We start from the raw sequence: 13,922 nt of genomic DNA, 5'->3' as shown, positions 1-13,922 counted from the left end.
CCAGGGCCACCACACTTTGAGACAACATACATATCCTATTTCTTGGCAAATCTGTATTCATTCATTGATTTTCTAACCCCATCATTCTTCCCATACTTCCTGGCATTCTACCTGAAGAAGAGCTTTCTCTTTGGGGGGCACAATTTTAAATAGTGTTAGAGCATCACTGAGGGAGGTGGTGAGTGAAGGAAGTGACCGCGGCACAGGCTGGTATCTGTGGGGTAGAGCAGCAGACAGAGGAGTCGGCCAGTGCAAAGGACTAGAGGCAGGAGTACACCTGGTGTGGTCAGGAACAGGAAAACAGCCAGTGTGGTGGGAGTGAGGCGGATGAGAGTCCCATGGGCCGCTGAACCTCAGAGATGGGCGGGTACATGCTGCATTCAGGCTTCCTCGCTGCGTGGTGGTTTCAGGGCTGTTATTCCCTACACGGTGGCTGAAGGGCAAGGTGATACCGGTGCCTTATGCCTTTTTGGCTCACCCTGGAGAGCCACACAGCATCATTTCAGCAGCCCAAATAGTCACAAAAGTTCACTCAGGGGGCGTCTGGGTGGCTCAGTGGGTTAAAGCCTCTGCCTTCGACTCAGGTCATGATCCCAGGGTCCTGGGATCGAGCCCTGCATCAGGCTCTCTACTCCGCAGGGAACCTGCTTCCTCCTCTCTCTCTGCCTGCCTCTCTGCCTACTTGTGATCTCTGTCTGTCAAATAAATAAATAAAATCTTTAAAAAAAAAAAAAAGTTCATTCAGTGTCAAGGGGCAGAGACACGGACTCCAGTTCTAGGTAGGAGTGTTAACATTACAAATAAAACTGCCACGGGCGCCCCCGCAGCTCAGTGGTAAAGCCTCTGCCTTCTGTTTGGGTCATGATCTCAGGGTCCTGGGATCTACAGTCTCTCTGCTCAGCAGGGAGCTTGCTCCTTCCCCACCTCTCTCTCTCTGCCTACTTGTGATCTCTCTCTGTCAAATAAATAAATAAAATCTTTTTAAAAATTTTTTAAAAATAAGAGAATTGCAATCCAGGACAAGCCAGCTTCTCCAATACCAGGAGAACAGCCAAGGGAGGATTTTTATAAAGGAAAACTAGGGGTTGGGAGGGCTTTTGCAAACAAAAAGTCCACTGGAGTAAACTGAGAGTTTGAAATACAGTGGCTTCTTATTGGCTAAATTGTGGCTGTCTTCTTTTATTAAAGATTTTTTATTTACTTGAGAGGTCACAGTGGGGGTGGGGGCAGTTAGGGGGACAAGTAGGCTTCCCACTGAGCAGGGACCCGGATGTGGAGCTCCATCCCAGGACCCTGGGATCATGACCTGAGCCCAAGGCAGAGGCTTCACCAGCTGAACCACCCAGGTGCCCCTCCCTTCGGCTGGGCTGTGAAAGTCTCTCGCTGGCTAAATTATGGCTGTCTCCCATTGGACAGCCTCATTGTCTAGGTTGTAACAGTCCCCTCATTGGCTGGGCTGTTGCTGGGCAGACGAGGAAAGCCTCTCTTCCTCCTGCTGGGGGTAGTGGAAGTAACACCCACTTGCAGAGTCCCTCTTCTTGTTGGGTCAGCAGTTGGTGAGTGGGGGGGCCGGAGGGCGTCCTCTGCCCTGAGCCTCCCGGCTACATTTTAGTGAGGCTTTCTGTTACTAATTTTCTTTTTCTTTTTTTAAGATTTTATTTATTTATTTGACAGAGATCACAAGTAGGCAGAGAGGCAGGCAGAGAGAGAGAGGAGGAGGAAGCAGGCTCCCCGCTGAGCAGAGAGCCTGATGTGGGGCTGGATCCCAGGACCCTGGGACCGTGACCTGAGCTGAAGGCAGAGGCTTTAACCCACTGAGCCTCCCAGGCGCCCCTCTGTTACTAATTTTCACAGGAGGCACAAGGAGATCCCACGGTAGAACATGTGAGCTGGGTGAGGTCACTGGGGCGTCTGAGCAATACAATATCCCACATTTGGTTTTTGCTTTCATGAAAGGAGGAGTCAGTGGGGACATTTGGAGTGGGAGAGTAGCACCGCCAACTTTTTAAATGAGCTGCTAGCTGCTGTTCAGGGAAGACTGTGGGGAGGCCAGGGCTCAGGCAGGGAGACCAGTTGGGCTGGGAGCTGGCTGGGCTGTGGCAACATCATGTTCCATGTGCAACCAATGGTGGTGTGGGCCATAGCGGACCCAGTGGAGGAGGTGAGAGGCACTTGGGTGCTGGGTGTGCCTTGAAGGTAGAGCCCATGGGCTGGGCTGGCCAGCTCGGTGTAGGGCCATCCTGCACCTCTGGAGACCATTCTCAGTGAGGATCCCAAAGATGTCATTCCAGCCCTCACCTTTTCCCTCTTGTCATCTCCTATGGGTCTGCTCTCCCCATGGAGTAAAAGGTCTATCACCGACACCCCCAACTCAGGCCTAGGTCTCACTAGGAATCACTGTTATCCCCTCGTACCTCGCCTCCCATGTCCAGCCCGTCAACAAGTCCAAGGGACTCTGCCCACAGAATCAGCCTGATTGTGCCTGTTTATCCCAACCCCTGCTACTGAGGTGCCACCATCTCACTGGCTTCCCTGTACCTCCTTTCCTCAGGAGCAATCCACTGTGTTTTTGGCCAGTTCTAAGCAGATCAGACCATGTCACATTCACACAAACTCCTTCAAGGCTTCCTGTTACCCTGGGTGTAAATCCAAGCATTTCCATGGCCTGTGGGCCAAGGTGCTAATTTGGCACAACTCGTTTGGCTCCCTGCTCAGTGGGGAGCCTGCTTCTCCTTCTGCCTCTCTCTCTCTGTCTCTCATGAATAAATAAATAAAATCTTTTTAAAAAAATTTGGCAGAACTCACACTTTTGAAAAATGAAATCCATTCCGTAAAGCTGTTCTCTCAGAAAAACTATAGTTTTAAATTAAATATGGTGATGATTTTCTATGAGGATCCGGAAGTGGGTCGTCAGAAACAACCGTTCATCTGTTTCAGTTGTGCCACAGGAGTTTTAACTTACAGAGATGGCTGAGTAATGACAGGGAGAGGCTGACATCATTGAAGAACATTCTTTACTACCTGCATTTCCTGCGAGGAGAGGATGTGCCATGCAGAGAGGCACCAGTGTCCTCTGGAGCCAGAAGCAAGAAGGAGCAGAAAGCTTGGGCCAGAGCCTCTTTTGGGGTCCCACAGGGAAGACAAGGCAGGGCAAGGGAAACAGTTTGCCTCGGCTTGTCTGAGAATCCCAGTGGTCCTTGGTGCATAGTGCCTGTCCCTGTTGTCCGGTACCTGACCTTAGATAATTTAGGATGGGGGCGTATCACCTGGGTTTGTGAGAGGGAAGACAGCAGTTCTGAGAGCGGGCCCTGGATCACGGGTGATGTGAACAACTGTGCCCATTAGTTCAGCCCTGTGATAAAGAGATGCCAACAGGGCACCTGGGGGACTCAGTGGGTTGAGCAACCGCCTTCGGCAGTCATGATCCTGGATGTCTGGAATGGGGTCCCGCATCAGGCTCCCTGCTTGGTAGGGAGTGTGCTTCTCTCTCTAACCCTCTCCCCTCTATGCTCTCTCTCTCTCAAGTAAATAAAATCTTTTTAAAAAAATGGGTGTCGGGGCGCCTGGGTGGCTCAGTGGGTTAAAGCCTCTGCCTTCGGCTCAGGTCATGATCCCAGAGTCCTGGGATCGAGCCCCACATCGGGCTCTCTGTTCGGCAGGGAGCCTGCTTCCTCCTCTCTCTCTCTGCCTGCCTCTCTGCCTACTTGTGATCTCTGTCTGTCAAATAAATAAAATCTTTAAAAAAAAAAAAATGGGTGTCAACAGGCAAATACCAGATATAATGAAGGAAACACAGTAAGAACGTCCCCATGTCACAGCGAGAACAGCTGAGGGTGACAACCCCATGGTGGACACGGGAGACTGTCAGGTTTCAGTCAAATCTGTTGCCACGACTCAGTCTCTGCTAAAGCAGAGTGTGGAGGAGGCTGCAGCTGCAGGGGAGACGTGATCCCAGGGGGCTGCGGAGCAGTCCCAGATCCATTAGTGGAGCTCAAGTCACTGCCCCCCTTCTCTTCTGGGAACCTCTCTGCTGTCCTCCCCTTAGGGAGGCAGGCAGGCTCGGTCCAAAAGAGAGGAACTGGTGCACACCGAAGACTGTGGGAGCCGGAAGACTTCTGTCCAGCTCGGGGCCTCTGGGGCTCTGTGCCCCTCCCACTCCTGCTCTCTGCAAAGGGTGGGCAGTGCCTGGGGCAGGCCCCCTCAGACAGCAGGTCCTGGACCACTTCACCCCATCGTGTCCTCAGGGTGGGGCTAGCTCCTCGGCTCAGCAAAAGCTCTGCAGTGGGGCCGTGGCCATGCTCCAGGGCAAGGTGAAGGGGGGTGTTGTGGAGCCATCCAGCAGCATTGACCTGCGCTCCCCTGTCTAGGAGGTGGCTGGCGACCTCTGTGTGGCCTCCCCGAGCAGCATGGTGTAGGGGTGTGAGGCCCAGCGAGTCGCGAGCATCCACCCCTGCTCCCCAGGCTGCTAGCAGCTGGACAGCGGGCAGGTGTCCCCCGGCAGCAGCCCTGTGGAGTGCAGAGCGACTGTGCCTGTCCTTGAGGTTGGGGTCTGCCCCGTGGTCAAGCAGCACCTCCATGTCCTAGAAGAGGGAAGGAGAGGGCAGATGCTGGCCCTGACCCACATCTCATCTGGCCTCTCCTACCCAACAGCCGCTTTCTCAATGCTGCTTCCCCGTTGGGTGACGATGGGCCAGCACCTCTGCAGTCCTGGAGGGCTCCTAGATGGAGGAGGGCTCCTCCTCCATCCTCCTACAAAGTCCAAGACTAAGCAGCCCGCGGCCTCCCTTCCGGCTGCCTGGGGGCCTGCTGGACTCCAGGACGGCCCTGGTGCTTGCTCCGTATTTGTTGCTGCCAGTCACCAGGAGGAAGTCCGAATGCCGGGCCAGGCATCCTCACCGGCCTCCCAAGAGAGGTTACAAATGGCGAGGCCGCTCTCAGACCCCCGACAGCCGCCCGCCCTCCCTCCCGTCCCGCTCCATCCGGCGGAGGAGCCCGCCCGCCCGCGCCCTCCCCGCAGCCAGGCCGAGCCGTACCTGCCTGCGGCCCAGGCTCGCCGCTACGCCGAGCGCTGCGGTCCCCACGCCGTCCCGGGCGTCCACCCGTGCCCCGCGCGCCAGGAGGAGGCGGAGCGCAGCCGTGCGCCCGGCCGCGGCCGCCACGGTCAGGGCCCCGTCCAGGCCCGCGCCCTCCGCCGCCAGCAGCTCCAGCACCGGCAGCCGGCCGCCCGCGGCCGCCCAGTGCGCCGCCGTCCAGCCGCGCGCGTCCGCCGCCGCGGGGCCCGGTCCCGACGCGTCCAGTAGGCGCCCCGCCAGCAGCGTGCGGCCCAGCGCCGCGGCCCAGTGCAGTGGCGTGAGGCCGGCCCCCGAGCGCGCCGCCGCGGGGGCCCCGCGCCGCAGAAGGAGCTCGGCCACCCGCGAGTGCCCGTGCCAGGCGGCCTCGTGGAGCGGTGTGCGCCCCGCTCGGTCGGCAGCTGCCACCGCCGCCCCGCGCCGCAGCAGGAGACGCACCAGGGGCACGTGGCCGCGCAGCACGGCCAGGTGGAGCGGGGTCCTGCCCGTGTGGTCCCTGTGGGCAGCCAGGGGGGCACGCACGGGGGCAAAGGCGCAGGTGGAAGGGCCCTTGCCGCCCTGCCCAGACAAGGGACCCCTGCCAACCCCGCCCCGGGGCTCACCTCTCCTCCACACTGGCCCCTTGACGCAGTAGCTTTGTTGCCAGGCCCAGATGACCCCACCACACGGCTTGCAGCAGGCGCCCCCCGGCTTGCGGGGCCCTGGGACCTTCTGTCCGGGCTCCCAGGGCCTCCTCGGAGCCCTCGGAGCCCAGCTCCACCCACCGAAGTTCCTGGGCAGCCCCTGCCTCTGTCACGTCTTGCTCCCCTGGCTGGGAGCTCCTGGAGTCCATCTGTGAAGAACAGGAATCCCTCATGGTTACTGGAGGCCACTGGCCATCCCCAGCCCATGTGTCCCCAGCCCATCATCTCCCCAAGGGACCAGACTACTACCACTTAGCCTTCTGAAGGGTTTAACTCCCCGTTTGCCCTCGAGGGGGTCCACCCTGGGCTCTGTCCTCCAGTTGGGGTCCTCTCCACGCGGTTCCCAGGCAAGCCACAGCCTGATAGCCCTCTCATGACACTTCTTCTGAAAGTGTGGAGGTGGGTTGCCCGGTTCCAGAAGCTGGGAGGCTGGGGCTGCAGCTGTAGGTGGGGATACCGTGTGGTCTCCTGGGCCCGCCTACGGGTCGCTTCTCTGCACTGTTGACGCAGCAACTTAAGGAGACACACCCTGTGGGCTGGCAGCAGCCCCTGCCCCAGCACCTTTCCTTCCCTGCCAAGTGCCAGGGCTCTTGGTTCGGCCTCCCTCCAGGGAGACAAAGGCCAGGCAGGCCGAAACAGGCCCACAGCCTTTGCTGTGCCCTGACTTGCCCCAGAGAGGCACCCACGTGCCTCCCTCGGGTCCCTCCCTCAGGCCCTGCTCCTCCCCCCACTCCTGTCTCTGCTGGCTAAGACCACCTCTGTGGCTAGAGCTTGGCTTCTCTCCTGATTCCAGGCTGGGGAAACGGACAGGGTAAGTGGGGCCCGTCCCCCCACACAGAGGCCACGCCAGGATAGAAGACTGACCACGGACACCGAGCAGCCTGGATGACACTGTGGGGAGTAGGAAGCCCCTTGAGGGCAGGTTGAGGCAACTCAGCAGAGGCTGTGAAAGGGGCAGAGACCTGCCTGGACACCAGGAGGAGGGAGTCAGACAAAGGATTTTTAGGAGAGTCAAGTCCAGAGGATGGGAAGTGGCGCTTCAGGAGAGGGCCCGAGTAAGGCCTCCAGGACTCGTCACCTCAATTCGGGGGCCCTGACTCGGAGACTACCTTATCATCCCCAGTCCCTGGGTAAGGCCACCTGTCCAGACCCCGGACAGGAGAGGGCGGTATAGCCTAGCTGCCTCTTGTGACTGTCCACTGGGAAGCAACATGGCTTGGGGCGGGGGATCGTGTCTTTCCCAGCCCCGAGTCCCCAATCGCTGCACACACTCCCAGGAATGAGGTGTCCTCAAGGCCCTGCCTTACCACACCCCAGGCCCAGCTCCTGCTCTAGAGTGTTAGCAGAACACTGACATTTCCCCTCCCCCCCACCCTGAGAGCAGCCTTTCCAGGTGCCAGATCCAAAGGGTGGATCTCTGGCAAGGGGCTGAGTGGCCCCATCTCACCCCCCAAGCCGCATGGACTCTATCCCGTGAGCCGCAGTCACTCTGTTCAAATGTCGCCTCCCCGGGGTGCCTAAGTCAGCTGGGCGCCCGCCTTCAGCTCAGGTCATAGTTTACCACCTAAGCAGCCAGCAGAATCAAGAGGTCAAAGCTGTCTGTTCCCTGCTTCCCTTGACAAATGGCAGGGGGTGAGGGGGTGAGCTGGAGGGGTGGGGGGACAGGGGGGCTCTTGCCAAAAAGCTGCATCCATGTTTTGCTGACCCCTGGGAGGCCTGGTGGAAAATCTCACACCCCCCTAAGAGCCAGGGAAGCCTAGAACCTGCCCCTTCTGCAGGCGGACATCCGTGGGAGCCGGCTGCATGGCTGGTCCCACCTTCTGCCGCAGCCCAGAGCCCTGCCGTTCACTCAGGTATGGATTCACGCAGGCCTGCCGGGGCCCCCACGCAGAGCTGTTCCCTACAAAGCAGAGGCCACGCTGGCCTCCTTTACCACTGGGTCCACAGAACCTAGAGCAGTCATGGCCCACTGAGGGAGCTTGGCGAGTGTCTGCTCCGTGACTGAACGAACGCAAGAGGGATGTGAGCAGAGGCGGGAGCTTGTGAGAAGCAGACTGGGACCCTCTCCACCCAAACTCTGCGCCTGAACGTTATCATTTGCTCCGTTTTCTACCCTAAATTATTTGTATGTGAATAACCAAACAGCTAGTATAAGATCTGGATACGTGTGTACTTGGGAAAATAATTCAGTTGCGCGCGCGCATGTCGGGCAACAGGGCTTGGCGTGGGCTGCAGGGAGCCTCTGCTCACCTCCTCACCGGGGCCTGCCTTAGGCTTCATGCCTTCGCCCCGCCGTGCATGACCGCCGCCATCCACCATCCACATGTGTCTGCAGGGAATGCACGTGCTGGAAAGCGTCAGAGGAAAAGCTGGATAGCAATAGAGCCCGTGGTGGGGGAGGCGTGAGAGGGAGCCGTTACCTGGCGCCCTCCAGCTCGCTCATTCAGCCCCCACGCAGGCGAGCTGCTCCCAGTGTCAGCTAGTCAGGCAAGCGCTGCTTAAAGTGGCCGCGTGATGGGGCGCCTGGGGGGCTCGGCGGGCGGGTTAAGCCTCTGCCTTTGGCTCAGGTCATGATCCCAGGGTCCCGGGATCCCGCCGGGATGGAGCCCGCATCGGGCTCTCTGCTCCGCGGGGAGCCCTGCTTCCCCTCCTCTCTCTGCCTGCCTCTCTGCCTACTTGTGATCTCTGTCTGTCAAATAATTAAATCTTAAAAAAAATAAAATAAGGGGCGCCTGGGTGGCTCAGTGGGTTAAGCCGCTGCCTTCGGCTCAGGTCATGATCCCAGGTCCTGGGTTCGAGCCCCGCGTCGGGCTTTCTGCTCAACAGGGAGCCTGCTTCCTCCTCTCTCTCTGCCTGCCTCTCTGCCTACTTCTGATTTCTCTCTGTCAAATAAATAAATAAAATCTTTAAAAAAAATAAATAAATAAAATAAAATAAAATGCTGCCTGCTACCTTGTCTGAGGAAAGCAGCTGCATTCTTGGGACCGACTGGGAAGCAAGGGCTTTTGGTGAATGCACTCAATGTGGCATCCATGATTTCTCCAGCCTCCTACCTCCAGGTCCGGGGTCTGAGCTGCGGCCCACATCCCACGTCCGTCTGTCCTGCCCCCTTCTCCAGCTTCATGGGGCATTTTTGCAACTTGGGAGTTTTTTTCCATAATCTGGTCCTTAGCAGCTTTTAGTAAAGCCTAGGACCGACCTCTCTGACTTTGCCTCCATTTCAAAGGTGTGCCTTTCTAGTTGGCTGAAGTTTTTGCAGACTTCTCGGTTAGTCCTATACTATCTCTCTGACAAGATACAAAGCATGCTGCTTCACCTGGTGTAAAGGCCTCTGGGACGCCTGCGTGGCTCAGTCCTCGGTGTCTGCTTCCACCTTCAGGTCATGATCCCAGGGTCTTGGTAAAGAGCTGGTTTTCCTGCCTAGCAGGCAAGATTGTTTCTCCCCCCTACCAACTCTGCTTCTGTTGCCCTCTTGTCAAATAAAATCTTAAACAATAAAATAAAATAAAATAAAATAAAATAAAATGCTGTGTGCTATGTAAGAAAAACCTAATGTCTGTTGGGAGTTAAGAGCATTTCAGTGATATTTGGGGGAATAAGTTGGGGTTTACGGAAGGTCACGGAAGGCTTTCTCACCTGTTGAAATAATGGAATGCACCATCTCTCTGTCTTCAGGATGGATGAGACTCCAACACAAAGGATGCTTGTATTTGTAGCCTCTGTTATTGAGCACCTACTGTATGCTGGGTCCTCCACTAAGCAGTTCATGTGCATTGCTCACGTGGCCTCTCAGCAGCCCCACATTCTACGCACCCAGTGTTGCCCCTGTTTTACTGAGGCTGAGGGAGGCCAGGCTTGGGATGAGAGCACCAGCAGGGACGAAGGCTGGGAAGTGCGGTGTGTGGCCACCTCAATACAGCAGCCACTGATGGGGCCGTTGTCAGAGTCACGACCTATGAAATGAAGTCGTTGTGTGGGGGAGCTGGAAGCAGGGAGAGGGCGGGCCCGGGAGGGAGGAGGGCCCCAGGGCCAGGACAGCTGTGCAAGCCCTGACCAGAACACACAGGAGCTGGCTGGGGACACTAGTCAGGGCTGGAGCTGCGATTGCCTGGCAGAGAGAGGCCCGGCCTGGCAGCAGGGGAAACTGAGGCAGTGGTGTGGCCCTGGAGACTGATGGTTAGAGCTGGGCCTACCTGGGCCAGGGCGCTGTCCTCCATCTGGGTCCACCATGGTTGCTGGGCTCTGGGTGGGAGTCTGACCTGGGCACCCAGGTCCTGCCGTCTGACTACTGCTGGGAACCCCCCAGGCCTGCTGCCTGGGAAAGCATGAGTGAACAGGAGAAGAAGACGGAGGAGGATGAGGGAGGGGGCACTTCTGACACGGCACCCATGCTGCCAGGAAGACTTCCTGACTGCCAGGCCTCAGCCCTGATGTCCCCAGGATGGGTAGGCCTGGCTGTCCACGGCTTGGGGACCCTGTTGCTGCCTGGCCAGGCCCTGGCGGGGCTCCTGCTGCAGCTGCTGCTGCCTTCGACAGTGTTCCTGCTCATGCTGCTGCCCTCAGCTGCCATCGTGTACCTGGGATTCCTGTGCCACTCGAGGGTGAGCTAAGCCCTCCATGGGCAGGGTGGGGGCTGGCTGGGGCCCTCGGGACTGGGGGGGGTGTCCTGTAGAACTGCAGGGCCCTGGGCTGTAGGTGAATCTCGCCCTTTCAGCATGGCCCCCTTGTCCCAGAGACACATGTGCCCCTCCCTGGAAAGCCCCTTCTTCTGCCAGGAACCCCCCCCCCCCCCCCGCAGCCACAGAAAAAGGGCTTTTGTTTGTCACTGGAGCGGACAGCTCCCTCCCTTTGGGAGGCCCCTAGCCTTGTACCAAGGGCCACCAGGGCCTGGACAGCTGGGCATGATGGGAAGAGGAGGGGGGTTCCAGAAAGAGAAGGTGAAGATATGGCCAAAGCTCTCCAGGGCACCGCCCCTACCCGCCCTCACAGCTACTAGGAGACCCTTCCTGCCCTGGGCTGGATTTCCCCGTGTGGAATGGGCTATGGCTTGGTCTAAGGAAGGGGCAAGCATGTAGGTAGCCATGCCCTGGGTCCTTCTTCTGTAGGCATAGGGCGGGGGGCGGGGGTGGTGGGCAGGGGGATGAAGACGGGGCCGCGGGAGGGACGGTGGTGCCTTCTGGGGAGAGACACGGGGAGGAGCTCGAGGTCCGATGCCCACGTGGGTAAGGGCCCCGGGAAAGCAGAGACGGGAGGAAAGCCGCGATGAGACAACCTGGGAACAAGTTTCTGAGCCTCCCCTCAAGGGACTCCTACGCGGGGCATTTGCCGCTTGGGCCCCGGATCTCCCGTTCATGACTCAAAAATGCCTGGCCCTAGGCGGCCCCAGCCACATCCCTCCGCCAGGCCTCAGAACCGCGCCCAGGCCCCAGCCCTTGGGTCCGCACTGACCCCGCGCCCCGCCTGGTCCGCCTGCTCCCACCCCCGGTCCCTTACCAGGCCCCGCCTCGGCCCCGCCCCCGGGCCGCAGTCCCGCCCCGTCCGTCCTCCGGGCCCCGCCCCCAGGCCTCTGCGGGGCCACCTGCTGCCCCGCCGCTCCCCGCCCCGCCCGACCGCTCGCCTCGCCCGCAGGTTCACCCGGCTCCCCGCCCCGCGTGCCGCGCGCTCCTCTCGGACAGGGGCTCCGCAGCGCTCATCGTCCTCGGCTTCCTCTCGCTGCCTCCGCTGCTCGTGCTTGCCTCGGCCGCCCGCGCCCGCCTGGCTCGGCGCCTCCGCGCGCTGCTGCCGCCCGAAGCCTGCAGCCCTGGAGCCCGCCGCCGCGCTGGGCGCCGCGACCGTGGGCGAGTGGGACGCCACCCCGACGGCGACGAGCCGCTCTGCGCCTGGGTGTGAGCCCTGGAGGCCTCTCCAGGGCCGAGACTCCCGAGACCGGGAAGGGCCCCCGGCCTCCGCCCCGCCCCGCCCCGTGAGAGAGCCCGGGCCTGCGCGCTCGAGGCGTGCGTCCGGGTGCCCGCCGGGAGACCCGCGGGGCTCCGTGCGCAGCGCGTGGGGCGGCCGCGAGGTGGCGCCAGACGCGCCCGAGCGGAGGCCGCGCTTCCGACGGCCGCCCCGCACCGCCCCGCGCCGCCGGCCGCTGCGCCGCGGAAACGCCCGCGGCCGTGTGTCCACGCGGGCCTCCTGCTCGCTCGCTGTTTCCGACTCCCGGACTCTGTCCTGCGCTCTGGCCAGTTTCTTCGTCTTCTTCCAAATTTCCCTAGTTGCTGGGTGAAGTCTAATCTGCCAATTAACACGGTCACTTAATTTTGTTCTTTTATTAGCGTATCTAGAGGTTAATTCTTGTTCAAATCCCGTCATTTGTGACGGTCTCTTCACGCACGTTCAGTTTTTAGGTTCCAGTTTTGCTTCCAGATTCCATGTGGGAGCAGTTCCCACATGGTTACTTTGTAACACCTGACGGCCACGACGTCTTACTCTCTCGGGGCGGGGGGTCCAAATCCGTTATTTGTTGTTTCCGATGAGGCTCACTGATAGTGTATTGTTTCTTTGAGCGGTGGCTCCTTTCCCCTGTCCGCCGCACCCGTGAACATCCTGGGGACACGTTGCTCCGGGAAGGAGTCCCTCTGCGAGGCGGCCCTACCTGGGCCCTGTTCGGTCCTGTGCGGGCTTCGGTAATGGCAGGTGCGCGTCGCCGTCCTTGTATCGCGGGCCTCCCTGCTATGCCACCTGTTTCCTTTCATCTTCCCGCGTTTGTTTATTTATTTATGTATTCTTAGTGCTTTTAATCTGGGGGGAGCCTCGAAGATACTTACTTATTTGTAAGCCCAGCAGTATATTAAAAATATATTTCTTGGGGCACTTGACTGGCTCAAGTCAGCAGCGCGTGTGACTCTTTGTGTGTGTGTGTTTAGAGCTTGTGACTCTTGGTCTCAGGGTTGTGAGTTCATGCCCCACGTTGGATGTACAGATTTTTTTTTTATAAAGACATTTGCTTTTATTTATTTGTTTAAAGGTTTCATTTATTTGAGAGAAAGAGAGAGCAAGAGAGCACAAGCCAGAGGGAGGAGCCCATTTCCTGCTAGCAGAGGAGCCCATCCCAGGACCTGACGCAGCCCCTCCCAGGACCTGAGCCAAAGGCAGATACTTAACTGACTGAGCCACCCAGGGGCCCCCAGATTACTTAAAAAAAAAAAGCAAACCAAAAATGTGTTTCTTGTAATTTGTCCAGAATCTAGGGGTAGCCGAAAGGCCTCTTCAAGGATCTAGCATCCTCTGTTGCCGGCAAGGCTCTGTGTGTGAGCAGCAGGGTCAGGACTCAGATGTGCCTGAAGATCGGGGCTCCGGGTTCAGGCTCATTCTGTGGCCTCGGGCAGAGTGCAGTGTGTGGCCGGCTCAGATCCCACAGGAGTTCTTGGGGTTTTCCAATTGTCTGCGCCCAGTCAGACAGGAGCCTGGCCTGCTGCCCAGCGCCCAAGGCTAGCTTCCCCTGGTCTGAAGTCGCCTTCCTTCCCCTCCTGCCCGAGGCTGGGCAGGCTCTGGCTAGGCTTCGGAGATGAGGGCCCTCCCGAGGATCCTTCTGGCCCCAGTGTCATCCAAACAACAGCTGGGCCTGGCGGGGCGGGGGCCTTGGCGGGGAACTCAGCTGCCAAAACCTCAGGGGTTCCTAAGGTGTGTCCCAACTTCCCAGGCCGGCCCCAGGGGCCCTGCATGGCCTCCAGCTGACCCCAGGGATGAGCTGCCTCAGCCCCAGCTCTGCCCCCACCCACTCACAAAAGGAGCACCTGCGAGGGGGTGGGTGAGTGGGGAGTAACGAAGGGGCCGAGTGGTCTGCTTTTAGAGGGTCGGTTGGGAAAGCCAAGGGCTGAGGCACTGGATTACTGCTGGGACAGGCACAGATCTCTATTTTGGGCAACAAATGCTTTTTTCCCAGGTGCCCAGGCCCCTGACCTGTAAGTGTACCTGGTCATGGGGTCTCCACAGTGTGTGTGTGTGCGTATGTGTGTGCACTGCATGTTTGTGTAGATGTGCACGCATCCGTCTGTCTGCTTCCCGAACACCCCAGGCAGAGTCATCGTCCCAACCCCACGGATGGGGAGATGAGGCTCTGTCAGCTTCCTTGACCTGCCCCAGGTCAGTTATTCATTCAGAGTGTTTCCTGCGATGGGCGCTCAGGTGT

At 59.0% G+C, this 13,922-nt stretch overlaps 2 protein-coding genes across 7 annotated transcripts; one reads left to right on the top strand and one right to left on the bottom strand.

Annotated features, from left to right (window-relative positions):
- Window positions 1-3,752: 3,752 nt before the first annotated feature.
- LOC111154670 (ankyrin repeat domain 65) lies at window positions 3,753-10,011 on the bottom strand. 6 transcript variants are annotated; one of them, XM_022514469.1, is made up of 7 exons: window positions 9,946-10,011; window positions 9,389-9,705; window positions 9,069-9,238; window positions 8,003-8,121; window positions 5,672-5,901; window positions 5,034-5,565; window positions 3,753-4,580 (listed from the first exon to the last, which is right to left on the bottom strand). In XM_022514469.1, the coding sequence occupies exons 4-7, from the start codon at window positions 8,075-8,077 to the stop codon at window positions 3,876-3,878; spliced, it is 1,542 nt and encodes a 513-aa protein (XP_022370177.1). In that variant the 5' UTR covers window positions 8,078-8,121; window positions 9,069-9,238; window positions 9,389-9,705; window positions 9,946-10,011; the 3' UTR covers window positions 3,753-3,875. The 6 variants fall into 6 exon arrangements, with proteins under 6 accessions (XP_022370177.1, XP_022370178.1, XP_022370181.1 ...); XM_022514470.1 differs by having other exon boundaries at window positions 8,003-8,099; XM_022514473.1 differs by lacking the exon at window positions 9,069-9,238 and adding an exon at window positions 6,002-6,193 and having other exon boundaries at window positions 8,003-8,081.
- On the top strand, window positions 9,705-11,864 carry LOC111154671 (transmembrane protein 88B). Its single transcript, XM_022514474.1, has 2 exons — window positions 9,705-10,353; window positions 11,381-11,864. The coding sequence occupies exons 1-2, from the start codon at window positions 10,078-10,080 to the stop codon at window positions 11,639-11,641; spliced, it is 537 nt and encodes a 178-aa protein (XP_022370182.1). The 5' UTR covers window positions 9,705-10,077; the 3' UTR covers window positions 11,642-11,864.
- The last annotated feature ends 2,058 nt before the right edge of the window (window positions 11,865-13,922 follow it).

Source organism: Enhydra lutris, unplaced genomic scaffold (assembly GCF_002288905.1).
Source record: "Enhydra lutris kenyoni isolate GAN:26980312 unplaced genomic scaffold, ASM228890v2 scaffoldscaffold38, whole genome shotgun sequence".
Taxonomy (NCBI): Eukaryota; Metazoa; Chordata; class Mammalia; order Carnivora; family Mustelidae; genus Enhydra; species Enhydra lutris.
The sequence above is the reverse complement of the archived record's forward strand: the minus strand, read 5'-3'. Positions and strand labels throughout refer to the sequence as shown.